The sequence below is a fragment of the Mesocricetus auratus genome, unplaced genomic scaffold (genome assembly GCF_017639785.1).
Source record: "Mesocricetus auratus isolate SY011 unplaced genomic scaffold, BCM_Maur_2.0 Super-Scaffold_100009, whole genome shotgun sequence".
Classification (NCBI taxonomy): Eukaryota; Metazoa; Chordata; class Mammalia; order Rodentia; family Cricetidae; genus Mesocricetus; species Mesocricetus auratus.
This window is the reverse complement of record NW_024429193.1, coordinates 36,666,664-36,693,299: the sequence shown is the minus strand read 5'-3', so window position 1 is coordinate 36,693,299 and position 26,636 is coordinate 36,666,664. Positions and strand designations below refer to the sequence as shown.

General features: G+C 44.3%; 2 protein-coding genes across 4 annotated transcripts in view; one reads left to right on the top strand and one right to left on the bottom strand.

Moving 5' to 3' along the window:
- The window catches only part of Tlcd4 (TLC domain containing 4), a 75,826-nt gene extending 60,039 nt beyond the window's left edge, over positions 1–15,787 (bottom strand). For both annotated transcript variants that reach the window (XM_040751964.1, XM_040751961.1), the window contains exon 1: positions 15,475–15,787. The gene's annotated coding sequence lies outside the window, so the exon portion shown is untranslated. The remainder of the gene's footprint in view (positions 1–15,474) is intronic.
- Positions 15,788–25,030: 9,243 nt separating this feature from the next.
- The window catches only part of Cnn3 (calponin 3), a 156,364-nt gene continuing 154,758 nt past the window's right edge, over positions 25,031–26,636 (top strand). The window contains exon 1 of one of the 2 annotated variants that reach the window (XM_040751959.1): positions 25,031–25,280. In XM_040751959.1, coding sequence (XP_040607893.1) covers positions 25,145–25,280 — 136 coding nt within the window. In that variant the 5' untranslated portion in view covers positions 25,031–25,144. The remainder of the gene's footprint in view (positions 25,281–26,636) is intronic. The other variant, XM_040751957.1, reaches the window with a different exon arrangement.

Sequence of the window (26,636 nt, the reverse complement as noted above, 5' to 3'; positions counted from 1 at the left end):
TTATCTTTACTCTGTCTTTCCTGTCTCCCCATGCTCCCAAAGAGTATCTGGTATCAACTCCACCAATATAATAGCCATTGAGAACTCTCTTGAATCCCAGACCTACATTCCTAGTATGCTGCTGAGTTCCCAGATCCAACATAGTAAAATACAGAATGCATTATCCCTCTTCTCCATATTCTTCATTCTACCACCCAAATACTGCCCAATGCTGCTTAACTTCCAGGACCAGATGAGATGGGGTGCATTTCAGGGTGGCGCGGTGGGAAAACCGTACTCTTCATTCTCTAGTCTCTCTGCTATGGAATGAATCACTGTGTCTCTAGTCACCCAACTCAGAAACTTCAATAGTTGGGGGCCAGTGAGAAAGAGATGGCTGAGTGAGCAAAGACAGCTGCTGCCAAGCCTGACAACCCAAGTTCCGTCCTTGGGGCACCCATGGCAAAAGAGAGAACTGACTCCTACAAGCTGTTCTCTGAATGATGTGTGCTAGTCTCAAATTCACTATATAGCTGAGGGTGACCTTGAAATTCCCGTCCACCTGCTTCTACTACCAAGTGCTGGGCTTACAGGTTTGTGCAGCTAGACCTAGTTTATGCAGTGCTGGGTACTGAACTCAGGGCTGCCTTGCATGAAATTCCTCCATTCTTGCTCAGACCTCTCTCTACCATCACACCCTTCACATTCATGTTAGTTCTCCACTCCATCTACCCAACTCTGACTGCAAGTCTCTCCAGTAAACCTCTCGTCTCATCCTCATGGCTTCCCTCATGCTCTCTCCTTTAAAAAGCTGAGCAAGCTTGCAAATTGTTTTACACACACACATTTTATTTTTACTAGGAAACTGGTATCATAAAGATAGATGCTCAAAACTACTTTTTTTTTTTTTTGGCTTTTCGAGACAGGGTTTCTCTGTGGCTTTGGAGGCTGTCCTGGAACTCACTTTGTAGACCAGGCTGGCCTTGAACTCACAGAGATCTGTCTGCCTCTGCCTCCCAAGTGCTGGGATTAAAGGCGTGTGCCACCAATGCCCGGCTTGCTCAAAACTATTTTTCAAACCAACTGTGACAAAATAACTAGAATCTTGTAAAAATACATACATACATACATGCATGCATACATACATAAAATCATTTATACATGGCCCAATCAAGCTGGCAAGATGGCTCAGCAGGTAAGGGTGTTTGCAGCTTAAGACTGATAATCTAAGTTCAATTCCTGGACCCCATGAGGTAGAAAGAAAAAACTGACTCCCGAAAGTTGTCCTCTGACCTTCACTGGTAACACAATGCCAGGTTTTACATTTGTTACTAGCACTGTGACTTTAAGTATGCTATGTCGACCTCAGTTACTGTATCTGAAAAATTGTGATAATATCTCGAATCATTTTTTTAAAACAGATCTCATGAGAATAAGACCTAACTTGAGTTACTGTGGGAATTAAAGTGAGCACCAACAGTTTTGGAGAGGAAGCCAGGTCTGGTAGTGCAGTCTCCCAGAAGCTTGGGAGACTGAAACAGACAAACCACAAGTTCCAGGCTGTGCTACAGAATGAGTTCAAGGCCAGCTGGGCAACACTGGGAGATCCAGTATCAAAATAAAAACTAAAAGGAGGGCTGGGGATATAGCTCAGCCTTAGAGCACTTGTCCAGCATGTGTGAGGCTTTGGTTCAAGTCCATTACTCTGAAAGAGAAAGAAAGTGTAAAGTAAACTCTACTCTGCTGTGGAATAATCCTTTCGCACTGTGAAGATTTGTCACTGTGATTGGTTTAGCAAAGAAGCTGACTGGCCAATAGCTGAACAGGATAAAGTTAGGGGGGAGAACCAAACAGAATGATGGGAGGGAAAGGGGCAGAGCCAGGAGACACCAGGCAGCCACGGAGGAAGCAGGGCGTGTAGAAAATGAGGAAACAAACCATGAGCCACATGGAAAAGCATAGATAAGAAATATAGGTTAATTAATTTTTTAATCTTTTTTATTTAAATTAGAAACAAACTTGCTTCCCATGTCAGTCCCAGCTCCTTCACCCTCCCTCCTCCCCTGCTAGCCCCCCCTAGTCCCTCACCCCTTCCCCCTCCACATAAGGCCCTCCATGGGGAATCTTCAAAGTCTGTCATATCATCCCAGGCAGGGCCTAGGTCCAACTCCATGTGTCCAGACTGAGAGAGCATCCCTCCACGTGGAATGGGATCCCAAAATCCATTTGTATGCCAGGGATAAATACTGATCTAGTATCCAAGGCCCCATAGATTGCAGAGGCCTCCTCTCTGACACCCAGGTTCAGGGGGTATGGATCAGTCCCATGCTGGCCTCTCAGCCATCAGTCTGGGGTCCATGAGCTCCCCCTTGTTCAGGTTAGCTGCCTCTGTTCTGTTTCACAGCCAGGTCTTGACTCCTTTGCTCATCACTCCTCCCTCTATGCAACTGGTTTCCAGGAGTTCAGTTCAGTGTCTAGCGGTGGGTGTCTGCTTCTGATTCCATCAGCCACTGGATGAAGGCTCTAGGATGGCATATAAGGTAGTCATCAATCTCATTATCAGGAGTGGGCATTTAAGGTAGCCTCTCCACTATTGCTTAGATTGTCAGTTGGTGTCATCCTTGTAGATCTCTGTAAATCTCCCTAGTACCAGATCTCTCCTCAAACTTATAGGGGCTCCCTCTATTATGGTATCTCTCATCCTGCTCTGAAATATGGGTTAATTTAAGTGTAAGAGTAGGCTAGTAACAAGCCTGAGCTATTGACCAAGCATTTGGTTTGTTTTTTTAAAGATGTATTTACATATTATGCATGCAGTGCTTTGTCTGCATATATACCTGCAGCCCAGAAGAAGGCACCTGATCTCATTATAGATGGTTCTAAACCACCATGTGGTTGCTGGAAATTGATCTCAGGACCTCTGGAAGAGCAGCTGAGTAATTATTTGAGAGCAGCTGCAGGACAGGAAAACTCTGCCTACAATACTCAGGAAACATTGCCAAACCAAACCTGTAGCATGATAAAAAAAAAAAAAGACCCAGAGACTAATATTAGGGTTCAAGCTTAAAACTGAAGATTAGAAAAGCAAAGCAGAAGCAGGGTGGTAGTGACGCTGGCCTTTAATCCCAGCACTTGGGAGGCAGAGGCTGGAGGATCTCTGTGAGTTCGAGGCCAGCCTGGTCTACAAAGTTACACAGAGAAACCCTGTCTTGAAAAACCAAAAAAGAAAAAGAAGGGAAGAGAAAAGCAGTTGGCCACTAACTCTTATCTTTGCCTCAGACTGAAAGGGCTGATCCAAGAGCTCTCCAGTAAGTCTCAGACTACGGCCTCTCCTCAGCATGGCTAGAGAGAATCCTGAGACTGAGCCTCCTGAAGACCCTGCCCTATCTTTTATACCCCTCTAGTTCTGGGATTAAAGGCCTGTGATGCTAAGTGCTGAGATCACCTTTGTGTTAGCTGTTTCTCTTAGCTCTGGATCAATTTCATGTAGTCAGTGTGGCTTTGAACTAACAGAGATCCCTCTACCTCTTATTCTTGAGTCCTGGGATTAAAGTCGTGTGTTTGGCTTCAATGGCTTGTGGCTGACTTTGCTTTCTGAATCCTCAGGTAAGCTTTAATAAATCATAAATAATATGTCACCACAAAACCAATACTACTGGGTATACTATCACTCATTGTAAGACCTGTGAGACTCGTTTTTTTTTTGTTGTTGTTGTTTTGTTTTTTGCCCATTCACAAGTATATCCAGTGAGACAATCAGCCCACATGTATTAAATACAAATTTATACCAGGTTGGGTAGATAAACAATAGTCCCTGTACTCACAGAGTTCCAGGCTAGCAGAGGAGTTGAGAACTTAGACAAAATGGCCAACCATGGATTAAATGTATAGAATGTTTACAGAAGAACAAGTTGGAGAGATGGCTCAGTGGATGAAGTGCTTGCTGTGCAAGCGTGAGGACCTGAGTTTGGATCCCCAGCACCCATGAAAATGCAGATGGGCGGGGCACGCTGCTCTGAAGGCAGAGAGAAGGGATTCCCAGAGCAAGCTGGACAGTTAGAACTAGTCCTATCAAAAAGCTGTGAGTGCGGATCGGAGACTTTGACTCAATGAATAAGATGTACAATAACAGAGGAAGACTCCTGGCACCAACTTCAGGACTACAAACACATGTCCACAAGCACCTACCCCACACAGGAAAAAAAAATAAGGAAAAAAATCACAAAATACTTTGTGTTGAATATACAAATGGACTTTGGACTCCCATCCAACAATGTGAGGTGCACTCTCACCCTGGACTCTCAGGGGAGGGTCTAGGCCCTGCCCTGCATGAAATGACAGACTATGGACACCCCCATGGAGGGCCTCACCCTCCCTGGGGAAATGAGGGGACATTGGAGGGGTTGGAGGGAGGGCACGGGAGGAGGGGAGGGGAAGGGAGAGGGACCTGGAATTGACTTGTGAAGCAACCTTGTTTCTAATTTAAATTTAAAAAGAAAAAACAATTTGTGTTGAACCTAAAAGGATGGCTAGAGCGTCACTGAGGAGGAACAGTGTGCGCAAATGTTTGTGCTACAATAGTATATGTGACTCTTACTTAACTGCATGGGAGCCGAACAATGACGGTTTATTCTGAGTACTTATACTGTGTCAGGCAACACTGAGGCATCATATTAACCTATTTTATAAATAAAAGGGTTAAAAAATCACGTGGCTTACAGAAGCCAAGCATTTCCAGAGATCAAGCAGTAGGCAGAAAAGTCTCAGTCCTTTCTATGTAACCATTTCTAGGAAACAGATAGCCATTTCCCAATAGGAGCATCAAAACACTAAGAAGTTAGATTTCACAGGAGACAGTAGAACTTGGATTTTTAGCCCAAAGCCCAGGCAGATGTGAAGGAAGAAGTCTTCACCAAGAGGAGGAGTATGTGAATTCATGGGCACACAGAGGGACCCAGAATGTCCCCCAAGAACCAGGAATATACAACATACAGTTACAGAAACAGCGGCAGAAGTCATTGCCACTAAGGCCATGAAAGATTATGAAAAATAAATTATGCTGCACTAAATTATGTAGACTCTGCACAGGCAATAAGACGGAGGAGAGTTTTAAGCAGAGACTGAGAAAGAGGAGGCAGTGCGACCTGTCCATGAGGCAGGGCTTGTGTGACTGAGAGGAAGCTAAAGTCAGACACACTGACACAGACATGGCCCTGGAAAAGAGAACCCTGGAGCTACAGTTTCCTCACCTGCACATGTCTGCAATGACAAGGCTTGCATAGGTACTGGAGACCTTAAGTTAGTGTCTGTGCTGTATTTCAGGCCTAGGAGGCACTCAATAAACAAGGGTGGTAATACTAGCTTGTCTATTGCTATTATTGTTGTGATATAAATATATTGAAACCCAGCTTTGGTCTTTTTGAAGGAAGGACATATTAAATGCACTTACTGGTGTTGTTTTACTGAGGTTTAAAAAGCAAAAAGTAAAATGAAATGAAAAGGGTTTTGTTTGATTTGTTGAGACATTGTAGGTCAAGCTGTATCGAACGGCAAGTTTCAGGACCACAGAGCAGGTATCAAGAATGTCATGCTGTTAAGGGTTCAGCTCACCAAATACATTTTGTGTCCTATTCTATGTCTCATACTGTATTAATTAATGTACACACCTGAGTGTACACACACACACACACACAGAGAGAGAGAGAGAGAGACAGAGAGAGACAGAGACAGAGAGAGAGAGTTAAGATACTCCTTTTATAAGGAGTCTACAATTTAATTTGCTTGGTTGTTCCTTCCCAATTCCTCTCTCTCCTCTCTCTGTCTCTCTCTCTCTCTCTGTCTCTCTCTCTCTCTCTGTCTCTCTCTCTCTGTCTCTCTCTCTGTCTCTCCTCTCCTCTCTCTCTCTCCTCTCCTCTTTCCTCTCTCCTCTCTCTCCTCCCTCCCTCCCTCTCTCTCTCCTCTCTCTCTCTCTCTCTGTCTCTCCTCTCCTCTCTCTCTTCTCCTCTCTCTCCTCTCCTCTTTCCTCTCTCCTCTCTCTCCTCCCTCCCTCCCTCTCTCTCCTCTCTCTCTCTCTCTGTGTCTCTCCTCTCCTCTCTCTCTTCTCCTCTCTCTCCTCTCCTCTTTCCTCTCTCCTCTCTCTCCCTCCCTCTCTCTCTCTCTCTCCCTCCCTCTCTCTCTCTCCCCCCTCTCCCTCCCTCCCTCCCTCTCTCTCTCTCTTTCTTTTTCCTAAACAGGGTCTCACTCTGTAGCCTTAGTCTGGAATTCACTGTGTAGACCAGGCTGTCCTCAAATTCCCAAGTGGTGAGATTGAAGGCATGAACAACTATTTTTGGCCACTGGCCTTCTCTCTCATTTACAATATACTTATCATTTAGTTGTTTACATTAATCTGAAACCTTGCATCCTTTACTCTCTCTCATAGAAGTGGAGTCCCCAAGGTAAAGCTCAAATCAGTTGTCTGAATAATTGACAGAATGTTTTAACAATTTTACAAGAGTTGTGTGATTAATTCTTTAGATTCCCTTTACAAAATTCCTCCTGTGCCTTTCCTAAAAGTAGATAGTTATCATTATTTCCCCCCCAAGTTATATTAACAGTTCCTAAATTCAACAAATTTTCTTTTCTTTTTTTTTTGTTGTTGTTTTGGTTTGGTTTTTTGTTTTCATTTTTGTTTTTTTTTTTTTTCTGAGACTGGGTTTCTCTGTGACTTTGGAGGCTGTCCTGGAACTCGCTCTTGTAGACCAGGCTGGTCTGGAACTCACAGAGATCTGCCTGCCTCTGACTCTGGAGTTCTGTGATTAAAGGCATGCACCACCAAAGCCCAGCCACCAAATTGTCTTAAAAGAACCAGGTAGTAAATAGCTCAGCGTTTGTGAACCAGGTGGTCAGTTACTGAACTGGACACCTAAGACCTAAAAGACAATACAAATTGATGTGTATGGTTACCAATAAAACTTTATTTACAGTAACAGATAGCAAGCCTTCTAACCTGCCCTCTGTTCCTCATACTGTAGTCAGGGAATCTATTTCTAAATGTCACGCCTCTGTTTAAATGCTAAATGATTTCCCATTGATTGCCCTTAGTATAAAGGTCAAGTATCTTCACTGGATGAACAAATTGCCTCCATTATAAGCACTTCTGCTTTCTAACTCATTTTCATCAATATCTATCTACACCAAAACCCCCAAGTTCCGAGTTTTCTCCTCCTTCTACACAACTGTGAATGATGCTTTGGGAGCCTTAGATTTCTTTCTCATCAGTCACACACACACCACTCTCTCTCCGCCCCCGGCTCAGGTGATGCCACTTATCCATGCTATAAGTCCCACACTACACACGACTTCAGTGACTCTTCTCAAGCTCTCAGTGTGCTGAAGTTATCAATTATTAATCAGAGTCTCTATGAGACTACTGTGTACTCCCAAGCACTCAAAAAATAATTGGTGAGCACATAGAATTTTTTTAACTTAAGAGTAAGGAAGAAAGGTAAGACGGAAGGGGTTCCTGGGAGCTAAGTGGTAGATAATAAGCTAGGATGGCTCGGTCTCTTTCTTTGTAAGGGAAGTCACTGCTAGCGTAGCTCCCGCTTGCTGTCACAGCTTGTACGGAGGTTTGACATGCATACATCCCAAGGTTTCTCGATACCACGACCAATACAAAGCAAATGTGGTCATTTTCCTCTGAGTGACGTTGGCTTGCATTTCTGACCAACACTCACATTTTAAATATCATATGGTAGGCACATTCTGGGCTCCAGGGCTTCATATAATCTTCATTCACCCCTCCCACTAACACTACATAGACTCTCTTTGTTATTTGCAACTTTCACCGACAAAGCTGATGCTGGCTAGAGCAGCGTGCAGAGGGACAGAGCCAGGGGTGGAGCTGAGAAGTGAGGAAGAGAAGTCTGACCGCGTCCAGGGCTCACCGCTGCCTCTCAGTCCTGTCAGTACGAAGGGCCGCGTCCCTTTTCACCGCTCTGGGTATGGATGCCTTCCGTGTTTCTGCTGCAAGTTTCCGCCCCGAATTTTACGGACAGTGTGGTTGCATGCAACATAGTCATCACATTTGTTCAACAAAGCATTGGCTAAGTACCGCTCGGGTGTCATAACATGCAAGTTTCAGTTTATTTCTACTTTGCAGGTGAGGAAATACAAGCTCAAAGAAACAAAGAGATATCCCAAGTGATGGTGCTCACTTGGAACTGCAACATTCAAGAAACTGAGGCAGGAGGATCTCAAGTCCAAGGCCTGTATACCAAGACCCTATCTCAAAATCAAAGGAAACCTCGGTTAAATGTGATCCAAGTCACACCATCACTAATAGTCCATACACCTAGGTATAAAGAGAACATGTGGGGCTGGAGAAATGGCTCAGTGGTTAAGAACACTAGCTTGTCTTCCAGAGGCCCTGAGTTCAATTTCCAGCAAGCACATGGTGGCTCACAGCCATCTGCAGAGCCCTCTTCTGGCCTGCAGGGATCCATGATGACAGGAGAGTTAGCCCGAATTTTCCATATCATCACTTTGGCTGTAATACCCAGCCTGCGGGGCAACTTAGATACAAGGAGGTAGAAACCAGAATTCCACTTTTTGGTAGGAAGAAAAGCCAGATGAACAACAATGTCCCAAGCTGTGCCTGCTTTTCTGGCCTTGTTCATTTGTAAGAAATGTAAATTGCCTACATTCCCACTGCCCTTTTCCCATGAAGACAGTATTTAAAGTGTCATGCTGTTTCTCTTGGAGGAGGTGGTTGAATGAGACTCTGGGGCTCCAGAGATCACACTCCCACCCGAAATTCTCACAGGTCAACTACCACAGCTGCACAAGATAAATGGTTTATTCCATTGAAAAGCAGGGGATCCACACAGAGTATGGAAACCAACAAAGACCAAAAATACCCTAATGGCAGGTATAAGGAAAAGCCCTACCCAAGCAGGGATGCTGCAGCAATTAATGAGTTTGAATGGATAAAAAGCCATAGGTGAGCAACAGTAAAACGTATCAAAGTCAGGTGGGCTCAGCTGGGTTCGTGGCTACCTGCTACTCAAAATTCCCAAGAGAAGACATGGTGAGTCTAATTCTGAAAGGTTATGCAACTTTTTTTTCTCCAAGTGGCAAAGAAAGGACAGAAAGTAGGGTAAGGAAGATACAGGGGGAGTGGAGGGGGAGGGAGAGGGGAGGGGGAAGGGAAGGGGAGGGGGAGGGGAGGGGCAGGGGAGGGGCAGGGGAGGAGGAGGGGAAGGGGAAGAGAGGGGGAGGGGGAGGGGGAGGGGAGGTCTGGTCAAAGACTGGATGAAACTCTCAAGAACTGAGAAAAAACGTTGAGGTAGGGTTTTACTTTTTTGTTTTGTTGGATTTTTTGTTCTTATTTGTGTTTGTTTGTTTGTTTGTTGTGGCAAAGAAAGCAGGAATCTCTTGTTCTTCTACAAAAAGCCCCAAATGTCTTTTAAGGTGGGGAAAAAAATTCCTCCAGCAGAGCAAAATGACCAAAGGAAAGAAGGCCAAGGGGAAGGAGGTGACCCCAGTCCCCAGCTTGATGAAGAAGCAGGAGGCCAAAAAGGTGGTGCATCCCCTCTGAAGAAAGGCCTTGGACAGGACAACCAGCTCAAAAGAGGCCGCACTTGCTTTGTCAAATGGCTGGGTTACTCAGGCTGCGGTGGCAAAGGGCCTGCCACTAACCAGTTCCCCCAGGTCCTAGACTGGCAAACAGCTACCCAGCTGCTTAATCTTGGCCACAAGTACAGGTCAGAGACAAAACAGAAGAAGCTAAGGCTGCTGGCAGAAGGGCCATCCCAACTAAGAGACCACCTGTCCTTCAAGCAGGGGGCTTGGTGGAGAACAAAGGCTCACCTCTTGGTGATTGCCCTGTATCTCAAGATGATAGTCCTCTATTGCATCACCAAGAGGAAGGCCAGACTGGGGCAGCTGGTCCACAGGAAGACATGTACCACTGTGGCCTTCCACAAGTTAACTCAGAAGACAAAGGCTCTCTGGCTAAGCTGGTGGAAGCTACCTAGACCAATAACAATGACACATACTATGAGATCTACTGTCACTGGGGAGGCAACGTCCTGGGTCCTAAATCTGTAGCCCAAATTGCCAAGCAGGAAAAAGCAAAGGCCAGAGAACACAGTCCTAAACTGGATTAAATGCCCACCATTAAGGTTTTTGTATGTAAAAATAGATAAAAATTTACCTTAAAAGAGGAAAATATACTTTGTAGAGAAATGTAGATTTTGTTTCTGCCTAAAGCAAAGTTTCCTACTGCAATGTGAACCCGTTAAAGGTGGAACAGGACTGAACCACCATCAGGAGATTCATCTTTAACCTCATTCATAGGACTCACTTGACTGAATGCTCACTTAGGTGATGTCTGAGGCATGGTGATGTGAAATATGTAGATGAAACGTTTGGTGGAAAATGGTTGAAGAGATGAGTCCAACAGACTGACAACTTCAGAAAGAAAGACAAGCCTGGAGAGAGCATACAGGGAAGGAGAGGTGATGTTTGTGAGCCCTTCATCTGGAAGGTTTTCTCTTGAGTGGTGTTATTAGCTCCTTTAGAAAGGTCCCCGGGGTGGGGGTAGGGTGGGGTGCCTGCTTATACTCTCAGTACTCAGTAGGCTGAGGCAGAAGGATGGTGATGTCACCGGTCGGGGATCCACAGCGAGACCCTGTATCAATCAATCACCCAGTCACTGGAGAACTTGTGTTCAGGATGATTCCATCTCAACATGTGATGTACAGCTTTGCTCTGCACTCAGCTTCCATCCCATGACGTAGTCTGACTGCATAAAAATAGACTCGAGAGTAGAAAAACACTCTACCGAGGGGATAAAAGCTGTGGGTAAGGACTGTGGTGCCATGTTTAAGTGGTTAGGTTGTGTAGGTTACAGAAGTCAAGCTGAGTCAGACTGACTGAGGGAGGGCGTTATTGATTTTGTCTTTATTTTTTAATGAGAAAGATTTGAGTGTTTTACTGGCTAAGAGTAAGGACACAGTTGACAGTCTCTGGGTCAAGATTGGGGAAAGGAAGACAGGATGGAATTATGAAGAAAAGGAAAATGACTTCTTCCAAAGTTTTAGTTAAAATACAGGTTCCATTAGCAGACCAAGTATTGCAAACTGTTAAACTGCTTTCTTTGTTTGTTTTTGTATTTCAAGATAGGGTTTCTCTGTGAAACAGTCCTGGCTTTTCTGGAAACTCACTCTGTAAACCAGGCTGGCCTTGAACTCACAGAGATAGGCCTACCTCTGCCTCTGCTTCCCAAGTGCTGGGACTCAAGGTGTGTACCACCACTGCCCATCACTAAACTGCTTCTTAGGCTCATTTCTCTTATGTTCAACTTTTCCAAAGTGAGCTAATCAGACAAGAGCCCACCTGAGCACTGGTGTAGAGGAGGAGGCAATCTTCATGCCCAGAGATAGGTAAGTCATCTCAGTTTTAAAATTGTTAAATGTTGGTAAATTAGCAAGCCTGTTTTCATTTTTAAAGAATTGAGAAGGAATTCAAAATGGAAAAGGCACCTAATGTTGAACAGCACATTAAATATGCCATGGTCACGCTGAGAAGCAAGTAGATCAACTCTAGAGGGTAAGGGGCTGAAAAGTAGAAGACCTGAGTTCAGATCCCAGCACCCACACAACACGCCAGGCATTGCCCCATATGCCTGTAATACCAGTGCTGTAAGAGGCAGTGGCAGAGTAGCCCCTGGGACTTGTTGACTCTCAGCCTGGCCAAAAACTGTGAGCTCCAAACTCAGGGAAAGGCATGCCTCCAGGAATAAGGCTAAGCATGAAGAGGATACCCAACACTTTCTTCCTTCTCCACATGTGTGAAACAGGGGAGTGTACCTGCACACGTATGTGCACACACACACACACACACAGACACCACGCATGCACAACTAAAAAGTAGTAAGATCTATTTAGTCATGTTGTTAAGCATATACATTGATTATTTACACAACAGTTTCAAGAGAAAGTAACATTGACCCCTAAGAAGCACTTCTGAAAATTCCATTTTTCTGATCCCTTTTTCTTTTCTGTAAAATATTTTCTGTATTTTTTAGTACTGCATTAGCCAGAGTTCTCTGGAATTTATTGGAATGGTTTACAGACTGCGGTCCAGCTAATCCAACAATTAGCCCAAGAATTTGGTGGATGCTCAGTTCCACGAGGCTGGGCATCTCAGACGATCTCCCAGTGCCAGTGATGGAAGGGATGTGCTAGCAAGGCCAGGGCAAGCAGGCAAACACAAAAGCTTCCTTCTTCTATGTCCTTATATAGACTTGCAGCAGAAGGTATGGCCCAGATTAAAGGTATGTCTTCCCATCTCAAAATTTGGATTAAAGGCTATGTCTTCTGTCCTCAAGATTCGAATGAAAGGTATGTAACTTCCTACCTCAAAGATCTGGACTAGAAGTGGATTTACCCATATGAAACTAAGCAATAATAATCTCTCACAGGTATACCCTCCATTTCTGGATTGTAGTTCATTCCAGATATAGTCAAATTGATAGCCAAGAAGAGCCATTACAAGTACCTTTGACAACTATCACTATATTCTGAAGTCACTAGATGACAACAACACAAACACAGGAAATCAAGGCACCAACAGTATTCATTTAGCATGCAGTAATGATATGGTTCACATTCATTAGATGGCCGCAGGAGGTCATGGAGGTGCCATGTGGATTACATGTACACACAAATTTCACAGGAAGTTTACTGTGCTTTTTCTTTGCATTAAAGTTAAGGGTTAATAATTGGTCAAATAGGAATAAAGATGGAATTTGTGCTCTTTTTTATTTTTTATTTTATTTTTTTTATTTTTTTATTTTTTGGTTTTTCGAGACAGGGTTTCTCTGTGGCTTTGGAGACTGTCCTGAAACTTACTCTGTAGACCAGGCTGGCCTCAAACTCACAGAGATCCGCCTGCCTCTGCCTCCCGAGTGCTGGGATTAAAGGCGTGCGCCACCAACACCCGGCTCAGAATTTGTGTTCTTTTTTTTTTTTTTTTTTTGGTTTTACGAGACAGGGTTTCTCTGTTTTGGAGGGGAATTTGTGTTCTTATCAATGACAAGATCCCTGAGATAGCAGAAAGTAATATTTTAAAGGAAAAAAAAAGTGGGATGTTAGCCAGGCAGTGGTGTGTGCCTTTAATCCCAGCACTCGGGAGGCAGAGGCAGGTGGATCTTTGTGAGTTTGAGGCCGGCTTGGTCTACAGAGTGAGTTCCAGGACAGTCACAGCTGTTTCACAGAGAAACCTGTCTCTAAAAACAAAAACAAAAAGAGGGTTGGGAGCGATATACATTAAAAGGGGGGAAGGATTAGGTGGAGAGCCAGGAGAGGTTTTGTAAAGAATGGAGGATTGGGAAGGTAAGAAAATTAACTCAAGGAATTACAAAGACTAGGACTGTTTAGTGAGGAAAACCTTTCTAAACTTTGTTGATCATAACCTATAAACCCAATAATGTGGAAAATTAAAGTTGTTCTTGTGGTTATCACTTTTAAATGTTGTGGTTTATTTCCCATGATAGTCTAGGAACGTACTAGGAGTTGTTTTTCTGATTTGTTGTCAGTGGTGGTGGTGTCTGTGTTTTTAAAGTAGGGTCTTATGTAGTCCAGGGAAGACTTGAACCCCTGATCTTCCTGCTTCCAACTATGTTGAGTTATAGGCATGTGCTACCATACCTCTGTCAAATATTTTTTGTTGTTTTGAGATAGAGTATCACTAGCACAAGACATTCTCTAACTCAGGATGATCCTCCTGCCTCAGCCTCCTGAGTGCCAGGATGTATATACTACCATGCCTGGCTTGAAAAAGAAATTCTTGCCCAGCAATGGTGGCACACACCTTTAGTCCTAGCACTTGGGAGGCAAAGGCAGGTGGATCTCTGTGAGTTCAAGGTCAGCCTGGTCTACAGAGCGAGTTCCAGGACAGCCAAAGATACACAGTGAAACCCTGTCTCAAAAAAGCAAAAAGAAAAAGTAATTCTTTACTGCAGTGTTAAGAGTATGTTTTGTGCCGGGCGTTGGTGGCGCACGCCTTTAATCCCAGCACTCGGGAGGCAGAGGCAGGCGGATCTCTGTGAGTTCGAGGCCAGCCTGGTCTACAGAGCGAGTTCCAGGACAGCCTCCAAAGCCACAGAGAAACCCTGTCTCGAAAAACCAAAAAAAAAAAAAAAAAAAAAGAGTATGTTTTGTTTTGTTTTTAAAGCTTTCTCTGAGCTGAGGATGGAGCTCAGCTAATAGAACTTAGCATACCTAAGGCCCTGAGCCTGATCCCTGCCCCTCAGCTATAATCCCAACACTTGGTGGGTGAAGGCAAGATCAGAAATCCAAGGACAGTTTTAGTTACATAGCAAGTCTGAGGCCAACCTGGACTACATGAGACCCTGCCTCAAAAAATCTATTCTTTTTCAATTTTATAAGTGAAAACTCAGGTATAGCAAAACTCAGGTAGAGAGAGAGGGAGAGAGAGAAAGCTTTTTTTTGCTTTGTTTATAGCATAGTAACTTATGTAAGTTACAATAGTTTTTTTTAAATATTTTCTACTTTTTTAAAGATGTATTTATTATACATACTGTGTTCTGCCTTCAGGCCAGAAGAGGGCACCAAATCTCGTTACAGATTGTTGTGAGCCATCATGTGGTTGCTAGAAATTGAACTCAAGGCCTGGTGAAGACAAGCTAGTGTTCTTAACCACTGAGCCATCTCTCCAGTCCTTAAATGTTTGTTTTTCGTTTTTTGAGACAAGGGTTTTACTGTGTAGCCCTGGCTGTCCTTTAACTCACTTTGTAGACCAGGCTAGCCTCAAACTCAGAGATTCGCCTGTGTCTGCCTTCTGAGTGCTGGGATTAAAGATGTGTACTACCACTGCCGCCATTTATTTTTAATTTTTTATTTTATGCGCACATTTGTCTGTGTGAGGGTGGCAGATCCCCTGGAACTGGAGTGACAGACAGTTGTGAGCTGCCATGTGGGTGCTGTGAGTGGAGCCTGGATTTCTGGAAGAGCAGCCAGTGCTCTTAATCGCTGATCCATCTCTCCAGGTCACAGTTACAATAGTTCTAATGATACCATAAATGACAAAAACATGTAGAATATAGAATTAGATTGGTGAGGATTAAATCCTGATTTTATGGACTCTTGGCTTGGTAACCCCAAAATGATATGACCTTTCTGTAACTCGGTGTCCTCATTTGTAAAAGGAGGATCCTAATAGTTTCTATCTCATAGCATTTTTTATGAGAATTAAATTAGATAATTCATGTTCTAACTGCTTGGCATACACACACAAACGATGATGCTTATAATAAACGGTTACATAATTGCCTCTGTCTTCATGGGTTACCACTCAAGGAGTCCTGGAGGAGTGGCTTTACGCAGGTAAATAGTTAGGACTCAAACAGATGCTAGCTTATACAACTAGGAAAGGTCTTAGCTATAGGAGTCCTTGATTTGCACTGGGACAATTTCTATCACTCACCTTCTGAAGCCCTGTAGTGTAAGATGCACAACCTTCAGTCCTGGCGGTCACATGGCTTCAGCTCTTTCTCTAACCCAGATGGAGGGCATCCCTCTTTATCCTACCTTGACATAGACAGGTAAAATGCTGACCAAGGTGGTCTTCTTGGCTCTTACAGGAAAGTTCCCATTGTCTTGCCCATACTTGTCCGTCTTTACTAGGACTGATGGGTGCTCTGGTGGGAAGGGATCTAGCTGTCCAGGTTTCTGTAAGTCTCCACACGCTGGCAGCTCATGAGTTGGTGGCTTCTCTACAGTAGACTCTGCCAAGAGGTTGATGCACCACATCTCATGCTTATTGTTAAGTCACTGCTTGGGTGTCAACTGTTACTGCGTTATCCCTGTACCCCTAATGTGTAGCCTTTTGAACACCAAATAATGGGTACTGGTAGATTTGGACTAAAAAGTGAGCCTGCTTATATTTCCAACTACATCAATCCCCAGAAGCTTCCGAGATCATCCATACCATTGAGTCTTACCTCCACAATTCTTTTATATTAAATTATTTTAAATCTCTCAGTCTGATTCCACCCCCACTCCTCACCCTCTAAATCTTTTACCTGCCCCCCCCTTTCTTGATATATAACTTGTAATTTCTCAACTTGGAACATCTTTCCCCCTTCACTGCTTAAGCCAAGACCTTGTTCTTCCACATTTTTTGGTATGTCTCTCGAACAGAGACCATGTTTCTCACACCCATGTAGGAAGTGAGTAAGACATCTCTTGCTCCCTTTTCTTCTCCTTTCAAAAACTCTGGTTCCTTTGAAGTTCCTTTTTTTTTTTTTTTTTTTTTTTTTTGGTTTGGTTTTTCCAGACAGGGTTTTTCTGTGTAGCTTTGGGGTTTGTCCTGGAACTCACTGTAGACCAGGCTGGCCTTGAACTCACAGCGATCCACCTGCCTCTGCCTCCCCAGTGCTGGGACTAAAAGTGTGCGCCACCACTGCCCGGCCCTTTGAAGTTCTTACCATATTGTTTATGTATTGATAATACACACCTATTAGTTTCATTTAAGCAGACTCTAAGAAAAAACCAAAGCCAGGCAATGGTGGTACACACCTTTCATCCCAGTGCTCAGGAGACAGAAGCAGGCAGATCTCTGAGTTCGAGGCCAGCCTGATCTACAGAATAAGTTCCAGGACAGCCTGGGATACACACAGAGATCCTGTCTGAAAGAAAGAAAGAAAGGAAGAAAGAAAGAAAGAAAGAAAGAAAGAAAGAAAGAAAGAAAGAAAGAAAGAAAGAAAGGAGAGCGGGAGAGGAGGGTGGGGGTGGGAAGGGGATGGGGAGGGAAGGAAGAAAGGAAGGAAGGAAGGAAGGAAAGAAGGAAGGAAAGAAGGAAGGAAAGAAGGAAGGAAAGAAGGAAGGGAGCATTAGCAAAGGCAGAATGGGATAGAGAAAACACAAGGAATACTGTATGAATAGCGTGTGCCGTAACCAAGGGGGAATGACAGCCGTGGGTCTAGGCCAAATGTTATAACAGAGGGGAGAGCTTCTTAGGAGAACTACACATAGGAAAAACCATGGAAAAGAGCAGAGATCTTAAATTCAAGGACATAGTCTTCTCTCTAGTTGCTAGAGTCTAGAAGATAGGCCCGTATTAGCCATCCTCAACCAGTATCAGAGCAAGGAAGCCTGCAGACTCTAGTCGATAGGTTTCAGATAACAAGAAACAAGAGGTCTGGTGGGGCACGAAGAAATCCAGCTTATACCTAATGCTCTTCTTAGTTGCTGTGGCCTTCAACTCTCTTTTGGGATTTGAGCATTAGCTGATTATTTTCCTCTTCGTCACTCAGTGACTTCGGTATGGGGGGGTGCTAATGACCTTTTTCATTCATGCTCATAGACATACCTTAAATACTAACACCACCGGCTAATACACGATATTGACTTTAGGCATTCCACTCTGACTAGTACCTGGAGAGTTCACTGCAAGACTTACAGTGTTCAATCATAATCCTTTCCTTTTTCTCCTTGAGACAAGATCTACTACATCCTATGCTTGCTATGTAATGATTACAGGCATGCACCAAACCCAGCATTATGTGGTACTTTGGACAAACCCAGGGTTTCAGGTATGCATACATCTGGTACAACATGTATGTTATACAGCACTTATACAACCCACTGAGCTACAGCCCGAGCCCAATCTTCTAATCCACTGCTCTTCCCATCCCTTCACAGCACACGCCCTCCCAACCCCCAGCCCTCTGTCTTCTCTTCCTACTCTGTCCACAGAACACGCCTCAGACCGCGTTCCTTTAGGAAGGCTCTCCTCTATGTGCTGTATTAACCCGTCAAAGCTAACTCTGCCTAAAGGCAATTATCTGCCGTTCCCTGTGGGAAGAAAAATATGTAAAATATGTTGATTGCTGTCTCCTATGTTTGTCATCACAGGCTTTAAATGGCGTTTCGTTTGTTTTGTTTTTGAGACAAGGTCTCTAACCCCTAAGCCTCCTGCTTCCTCCTTTCAAGTGCTGTAATCACAGGTACACCCCATCAACCCTGGCTTCCAGGACGTTTTAATTACCCTGATCCTGGCGAAGGTGCCAGTTACTCAAGATTACTACCCTGTACCTTCTTTCTTCAGACCTCCCTCTCGGCAACACACAAACACACAGACACAGTCACAGACACAGACACAGACACGCAGGCACGCATACACACACACATACACACACACACACACACACACACACACACATCTTCAAGCTCTCATCCACTCACCACCAATTCCACTAACTTGCCTGTATCTGCATATCTGCATCTGCACCCTGGCTCTCTGACTGGTTAACAGAGTAAGGCTCACCCCGCTAACAGCCCACCTTGTTGACTTAGGTCCTGAATCCAAACTCATTTCATCTTCTGAAGAACTTCCCTCCTTCCTGTTGTCACGTTCCTTGGCTCTCCTGTGGCACTTTTCCTCCACTGGAGCTCTTTAGTAGCAAATATGCCAAATTCTCATCTTGAAACATTTCCTGGGGGCTGGGGTGCAGTTCCGGGGTAAGGGCTTACCTAATGTCTCCAAGGCCCTGCCTTTGACCCTCACAGTGTGTCAATCACAGAACAAAACTGAATTTTCTCAATTCCAAATTCCATGTCTCTTACCCAAGACACCCACTTCCCATTAAAGAAAAACTGGAAATGTCTAATAAGAAATCTGATTTTCAGCCAGTGGTGGTGCATGCCTTTAATGCCAGCACTCAAGAGACAGAGGCAGGGGGATCTCTGTGAGTTCAAGGCCAGCCTGGTCTATAGAGCGAGTTCCAGGACAGCCAAGGGTGTTACACTGTGGAACCCTGCCTTAAAAAACCAAATACATACATATATACATAAATAAATGAAAAAAATAAGTAAATGAGAGAGAGAAATCTGATCTTCTCCTCCTTCTTCCCTGCTCATTCTCAATGGCTTTCCAGCATCTACTATGCTATAGAATGCGGTTATTGTTTAGATTTCCGGTGACTGACCTGTTCCAAGTACCTGTCGTACTTACCTGTCAGCAACTTTTTGTCTGACTGCAGTCTGATCCTTAAATAATTTTCTTCCCTTGGTTCATGTGACCAGTTGCATTTGTCACTTTTCTGTCTCTGCTATAGAACACCATGACCAAATCATGAGGGATAAGAGTTCCTCACAGCAGAAAGGAACAGTGACATTCAGCAGGCATGGCCGCAGGAGCAGGAGGAAGCCAAGTGCTCACATCCAGAACAGACGTGCCAAGCAGAGACAGTAGACTATAAGTAGGAGAGGCTTTTTACTCTTTTTGTTGTTGCTGTTTTGGTTTGGTTTGGGATTTTTTGAGACAGGGTTTCTCTGTGGCTTTGGAGGCTGTCCTGGAACTAGCTCTTGTAGACCAGGTTGGTCTTGAACTCACAGAGATCGGCCTGCCTCTGCATCCTGAGTGCTGGGATTAAAGGAGTGTGCCACCAACGCCCGGCCGAGAGGCTTTTTACTCTTAAGGCCCATCCCCAGTGGGAAGACTTCCTCCAGCACAGCCATATTGCCTTAGCCTCAGAGCACCACCAACTGCGGACCAAGTGTTCAAATGCTTGACACTATGGGGAACATTTCTCATTCAAAACACTCCACCACTCTTTCCTGAGTCTCCTCCCACTCCTTTGGCTTTTCCATCTCCATTTTTTTTTTATTTCTCAGCCTCCCCTACTCCTTTAAGTGGTAGCAACCCCAGACTCTTCATTATCCTGTGGTATCTGGTGCAGTGTCCATTCGTATGGTTGTGAATATTGGTTGTCAACTTGACAACAGCATCTAGAATCCTGTAGGAGACAAGTTTCTAGGCACAAATGTGATGTTGGCTGGGTTAGCTGAGGTGGAAAGACTCACCTGAACTGTGGGTGCCACCATTTCATGGCCTTAGTCCCAGACTGGATGAACACGGAAAAGTAAGTTAAGAATGTGCAATCATCTGTCTCTGGTTCTTGACTGCAAGTGCCATGTGCTTTGCAAGAGAACATCTGCCTCACACTCCTGTTACAATGTGTTCTTTTCTTACCATGATGGACTGGACCCTCAGACCGTGTGCCAGAATAAACTCTTCCTTAGGTTGCATTTATTGGGTATTTGTCACAGCCATGGAAGAATTAATACAACTAGCCATAGACGTCTAGGTTTAAAATACTAGAATGCAAGGAGATGAAGCTAAAAATCCAGTTCAGTTGTACTAGCTACATTGCAAGTGCTCACTGGGCATATGTAAACAGTGCACAAACATAGACACTTCCATCATCACAGACAGCGGGACTGGACAGGAATGTCTGAACTCTCTAGTGATCTCACCCAGCTCCATGGTTTATAACTCATCTATATGGCAGTTGAGTTCTAAATTTATACCTCCAGTCTGACCCAAGCTTCAGATGCGAACACAAAACAGCTTGTATCATAAGAGTGCTTGAGTGTCTTAACAGACTATTTGAACTAAAGTTCAAAATAGAACACTCCGTTCATTCTCTTCACCTTCCTGCACCCACAAAAGCTTTTTTCTCCTCTGGTAAATGATACCACCTCACCAGGGGTTTTAAAATACTGGGCTTTTTAATTTTATTAAATATATTTGTTAGCATGCACACTTGTGTGCAGTTACTTGTGGAGGCCAGCAAAAGGCACCAGATCCCCTAGAGCCACAGCTACACAGACAGTTGTGAGCTGCCTGATGTGGGTGCTGGGAACAGAACTCTGGTCCTTGTAGGAGCAGCTAATGCTCTTAACCATGGGAGCCATCTCTGAAGCCTCCATCTCACCAATTTTGAAACCAAAAATCTGGTGTTATCCTGATTCCTCCTTTTTATTCATCTTCATATCTAATCCATTATTTTTACTGACTTCATACATAAAATATAATTCAAATCTCTCCTTAGCTACTGCCTCTGCCATCTTCTCTAGTCCAAGATCCTTGCCTGGGCCACTGTCCTGCTTCTATGACATGACCTGCAACTACAAGTTTGCACAATAAATATGCTGACTAAATTCACACATGCAATCCCATAGAATACTGAAAAAAAATCCAACTCTGTAAAAACTTCAAAAGCATGCCTGAATATTAGATGTTTGCCATAGGAACTTTAGAAAATAACTTCTTCCTGCAGTTTTGAGAAACAGCCTCATGTAGCCAATTCATTATCCTCTCTTCCCTACCTATCTCCCAAGGGCTGAAGCTGAGAGTGTCAGCTGCCAAGTCTCTGTCAAGAAAGTCTAGCGAACAGACTTAAGAATAACTACCCAGACAAACTCAATGGCTGGTGTGAATCACATATTATTCATTTTGTCAACCATTCAAGTTTTCTCGTGTTTTCCCGAAGGACCATGAATCTGCTATCACTGTGTCAGTCTGGCTCGCCTCAGGAAATTTTGTGTTGCTACTTCTTTCGGCTCAGTCTTAACTTCCCAACAACGCAGTACAGCTTACTGACCTCTTGATTCTGTTCTACACATCCGATCACAGCCCAGGGTTCTGCTTATTCGGTAGACTGTTGAGGGGTCCTCCACTCCTGCTTGCCTCTGCCTACTCGCCTCATGCCTGCAGGCTTTTTTCCTTGACAGGAAAACATTCCCCCTCGATAACTCAGAATAACTCAGCCAATAACTCAGTATTGGTTACTTGTCTTGTTGCTGAGACAAAGAACCAAAGAAAGGGTTTACTCTAGCTCACAGTACCAGGTAATCTAGCCTGTGTCTGAGAAACCACAGTAGTAGAAGGTGAGGTAGCCTCATCTGCTGTCACACAGATGAATGCTGGCACCCAGATCCCTCTCTCCTTATTCAGTCCAGGATCCCAGCCCTTGGAAGAGGGCAACTCACCATTAAGGTGGGTCTTCCTGGTCTAGATTAGCATAGGCATGTCCAAAGGCTTGTCTCATGGGTCAGTGTAGATCCTGTCACATTGACAAGTAATATAAGCCATCTCACACATCAGACATTGTCTCTACTTTCTTTGATTATCAGCCTAACTGGTAGCCCCCAAATGCCTCACTGTCCGCATCTCCCAGTTGTGGTCAAACTGAATTACAGTGATGAGAGGACAGGAGGATAAGGTAATGGGAAGTGTTATAGTATCCCTTCCATGTTAAGTCTTCCTTAATGTGGAGCTTGGGACCTGGGCCGTGTGATTAGTGTATGCCTGAAAACTGCAGTGCATATGTTGGTTTTCAAACACACATCTTCACACCAGTCCAAAACTACAGCTGCCTGTGAAAACAACCGCTTCTTCTTTAACGTCCAAGCTATTCCCTTCCTCCATATAACGGCCACAAACCATATCAGAATTTTTTTTGGTTTTGGTTTTCTGAGGCAGGGTTTCTCTGTATTGTTTTGGAGGCTTTCCTGGAACTCGCTTTGTAGACCAGGCTGGCCTTGAACTCACAGAGAACCGCCTGCCTCTGCCTCCCGAGTGCTGGGATTAAAGGCGTGCGCCACCAACGCCCGGCCCCATATCAGAATTTTATGTCACCCTTCATTCCTATCTCCACCACCATTGGGAACTACTTAATTTCGAGTATGGGAGATATAAATATGGTTTAAAATAGTGAAAGAAACTCTCCCTTGAGGGATTTTGAAAAGACATATTTTTCTTAACACAGAGCTGATAACAACATAACAACTTCTTAAGGCTGGGAAATTGCCCTGTGTGACGCTATTTCTGGGTCACTAATATCCCCTTTTTGTTTGCTTGTTTGTCTGAAACAAGGACTCTCACTCTGTAGCCCTGGCTGGCCTGGAAACCACCGAGCTGGCCTTGCAGAGATCCATCCTCCTCTGCCTCCTGAGTGCTGAGGTTGAAGGTGCGAATGACCATTCCTGGCCACTAATATCTTCTCTTAAATATGAAGCAAGTCTTAGATTGAAGCCACCTTGAAGAATGACAGAGAAGGCAGTGGAAGACAATGACACAACACTTGTAATGTTCTTGAACCACTCTTTTCTTCTGTGTGTGCACGTGGGCATATCAGTGAGTGCACCTGTGTGTGTGTGAGTGTATCAGTGAGTGCACCTGTGTGTCTGAGTGTATCAGTGAGTGCACCTGTGTGCCTGTGAGTGTATCAGTGAGTGCACCTGTGTGCGTGTGAGCGCATTAGTGAGTGCACCTGTGTGCATGTGAGTGTATCAGTGTGTGTACCTGTGTGTATGTGAGGAGGCCAGAGGTCAGCATCGTCTTCCTCACTTGGTTCTCTGCCTTACTCTTATTTTAAGAATTTGCTTTTTATGAGTATGGGTGTTTTCCCTGAATTATTTCTGGGTACCACTTATGAGCCTGCAGAGGTTGGAAGAGGGAGTCTGATCTCCTAAAACCAGAGTGGCAGATGATTGTGAGGCACCAATTGGGTGTTGGGACTTGAACTTGAGTCCTCTGACAGAGCAGCCAGTGACCTTAAGCTACCACTCCAGCCCCTTTGCCTTACTTTTTGGAGGGGAGGAGACAGGGTCTTCCATTGAACCTGGAATCCACTGATTGGTTCAAGCCCATGGATCCTCCACCATACTTGGCTTTTTCTTTGTGCTGGGGATCAAAACTCGCATCCTCATGCTTGCCCAGCTGGCACTGAGCCTCTCCCCAGCACCTGAGCTGTATTGTCATACTCACCAGAGGCCCTGCCTCTGGCTTCCAATGCTGTATGTCTAAATCTGCAGCATTTCTCATTGCATCCAAATTTGACAGACACTGACCTCTAGGTCATCAACTATGGATTTTCATCACATAAGTAATCTTAGGCAAACCAACTTTTGTGTAATCTATTTCTCCATCTACTGAGAACCTGATTGTAAAGAATGAGGTCAAGAGGGATTGATGAAAGAGCCCATAGGCAAAGTGCTGTGAGGTCTACAATCAGGCTTCTAATTCTAGATGATAATATTGCACTCAGGCAAGCAGTATGACCTTTGTGGACCTGTCTCACTCATCTGCAAGCCTGACCTATCTAACCTGCAGCCCTAGGAGGGTCTGAAGGAAAATAACATTTAGCCTCAGGAGGTTTTATTTTGCTATAACTTAGGCTAAGTCGGGACGAACCCATGCACAACTGAGATTGGAGGAGGCACTGGCAATTCCATCATTTCAGTGGAACAAGCTTTGTGGTAAAATTAACTACTGACTGTGAGACTATGCCTTCCTCCTCTTGCTCTCTGAAGCCAAGGAGCTTCCATCCTCCCAGGAATATGAAATAGTTTGAAGGTATCACAATTGTGATCATAGTTTGAGATCTGTGACACTGTCTAGAAGAGTAAAAACATGAACGTTGGGAAAGGGCAGATTTGAATGTTTTCCCCCTAAGGGTACACCTCTGAATGGCAAACATTTTCAGTTCTGTCTGTATGTGGAACCCCAAGTGTCTTTTTGTTTGTTTTTAGAGACAGGGTTTCTCTGTATTGCTTAGGAGCCTGGCCCGGAACTCACTCTGTTGACCAGGCTGGCCTCGAACTCACACCTGCCTCTGCCTCCCGAGTGCTGGGATTAAAGGCATTTGCCACCAAGACCGCGCTCCCAAGTGTCTTGTAAGAAGGGAGAATGAAAGGAAAGAAGTAATGATGTATGCAATGTACCTCAGGCAAAAACTGGCAGGGTTGGGGCAGCTACTAACCCGACTAGCCTGACGTTTGACATGGTCACTGAGGGAAATCAAACTTCTCCAGCAATTAACCTCCCAGTTAGGCTTGAATAACTGTAGCTTAGTCTTTTGTTTTGTTTTGTTTTGTTTTTTTCTTCGAGACAGGGTTTCTCTGTGTAGAGCTTTAGAGCCTGTCCTGACACTCACTCTGTAGACTAGGTTGGGTTCGAACTCACAAAGATCCACCTGCCTCTGCCTCCCGAGGGCTGGGATTAAAAGGGGGTGCGCCACCAACGTCCGGCTAAAGCAGCAGAGCCTTAGCCATTACGGACTCCTCCATTTAACTCCGCCTATCACAGACAAGCCCCGCCCACGAGACGCGACCGACGCGTCGCTCTGCGTTTTCCAATCAGAGCTGCACTTCTGAACTTTGACCACCCAACTCATCAAGCTCCGCCCAGCGCAGACAAGCCCCGCCCACAGAGGGACGCTTCAATCCGCGTTTCCACTTTACGAGCGTTCTCGCCAACTTTGACCGCCGGCGCCGGAAATACTACGCATGCGCCATCCCTTTGCATGGTGAGCCTTCTGATTCTAGCTGCCGCAGCGGGAGCGGTGGTGATCTTGCTAGTCGTGAGACTATGGGCCGTGCTGAGGCCCCAGCACGTCGTTTCCCGAGAGTCTCTCACACTCTTGATAGTTGCTGGATCCGGTAAGTAGCCCGGTGGTGGCCGGCACTACAAACCCCAGAGTGCATCGCGAGGCTCTTCGGCCGTCCTAGCGCCTCTATGAGCGCTGCTCGTAGAGATTTGTAGTTTTTTGCTTTTTTTTTTTTTTTTTTTTTTTGCGTTCCCGGAACCGGGCAACCCAGACAGGTAAAAAGGCTGGGTCGCCAGCCGCCTTGTCATTAAGACAAGTAATTTATACTTGCCTGTAATTAAGCCTCTCTGCAGTGTGCAGCTTTCGAACAAGTTATTAGCGATGGAGTACGCTGGAGTCTCTTGATGCTAATATACGTTGGCTTCTTTGGTGCCGTGCGTTATTAATCTAGACCTTTTGTATTTAGTTTAAGAAACGTGAACATTATGTAGTAAACGAGGCAGAGTTGTCACACATAAATGTGCTAAGTCCTAGTTCCAGGACAGCCTCCAAAACAATACAGAGAAACCCTGTCTCGAAAAACCAAAAAAAAAAAAAAAAAAAAAAAATGTGCTAAGTCCTTGAGGATAAAAAGGTGGACATTCCATACGACAATAACCTCAGAGTTAAATTTTAATTTTTAAAAATTTTCAATCTGAAATGTAAAAACTTTTAAACTTAAAGTTTTAGATGAAAAAGAAAAAAATTTAGATGAGCAGTTTTAACATGTGTATAGTTAAACACGACTTTACACAGCCAAGGTGGTAGGTACCCAATCCTATACATCAGTGGCCATCTGGAATACATATGGTATAAAATCTGTTGCTCCAGGGTCAGGAAAACAAAACTAAGTCAAGTCTAATAGAAAATCATGCAGTTAAGAGACACAGTGAATTTGAGGTGTTTAAGACTGCCTCTGCAATTGGGTTTACAGTTTTACAGTAAACTTTAAAAAATAGAACACTAATAAAAATTACACAAGCCAGTAATGTAGTTGTGTACTATCATTATAAAGTGTAAGGTTCTGGATATCAATAGTGTATGCTGTGCTTTTTTACAGGATAGGCAGCACAGCAAATTTGCTCATATAGCACTACAAACACAGATTACCTTGGGCTGCTGTGTTATGATGATGTTCATGTCACAGGGCAATAAGGATTGTTCCATTCCCTTTTAATCTCCTGTGACCACTGTCAAGTGTGCTATCATTGACTAAAACATCATTATGCGATGAAGAACGACACACAAGAAATAATATTTATCACGGAAGCAAATGTACCAAACTTACTTGCAATTATAATTCCTTATTTACAAAGCACATTTTGAGTCAAGGGAAAGGCCAGACACTAAACTGAGCTCTGGAAAAAAGAAAGCTGAAAATAGAGTAAGTACAATAAAGCAAGACAAATATCACTTGCCATCGAGTGAT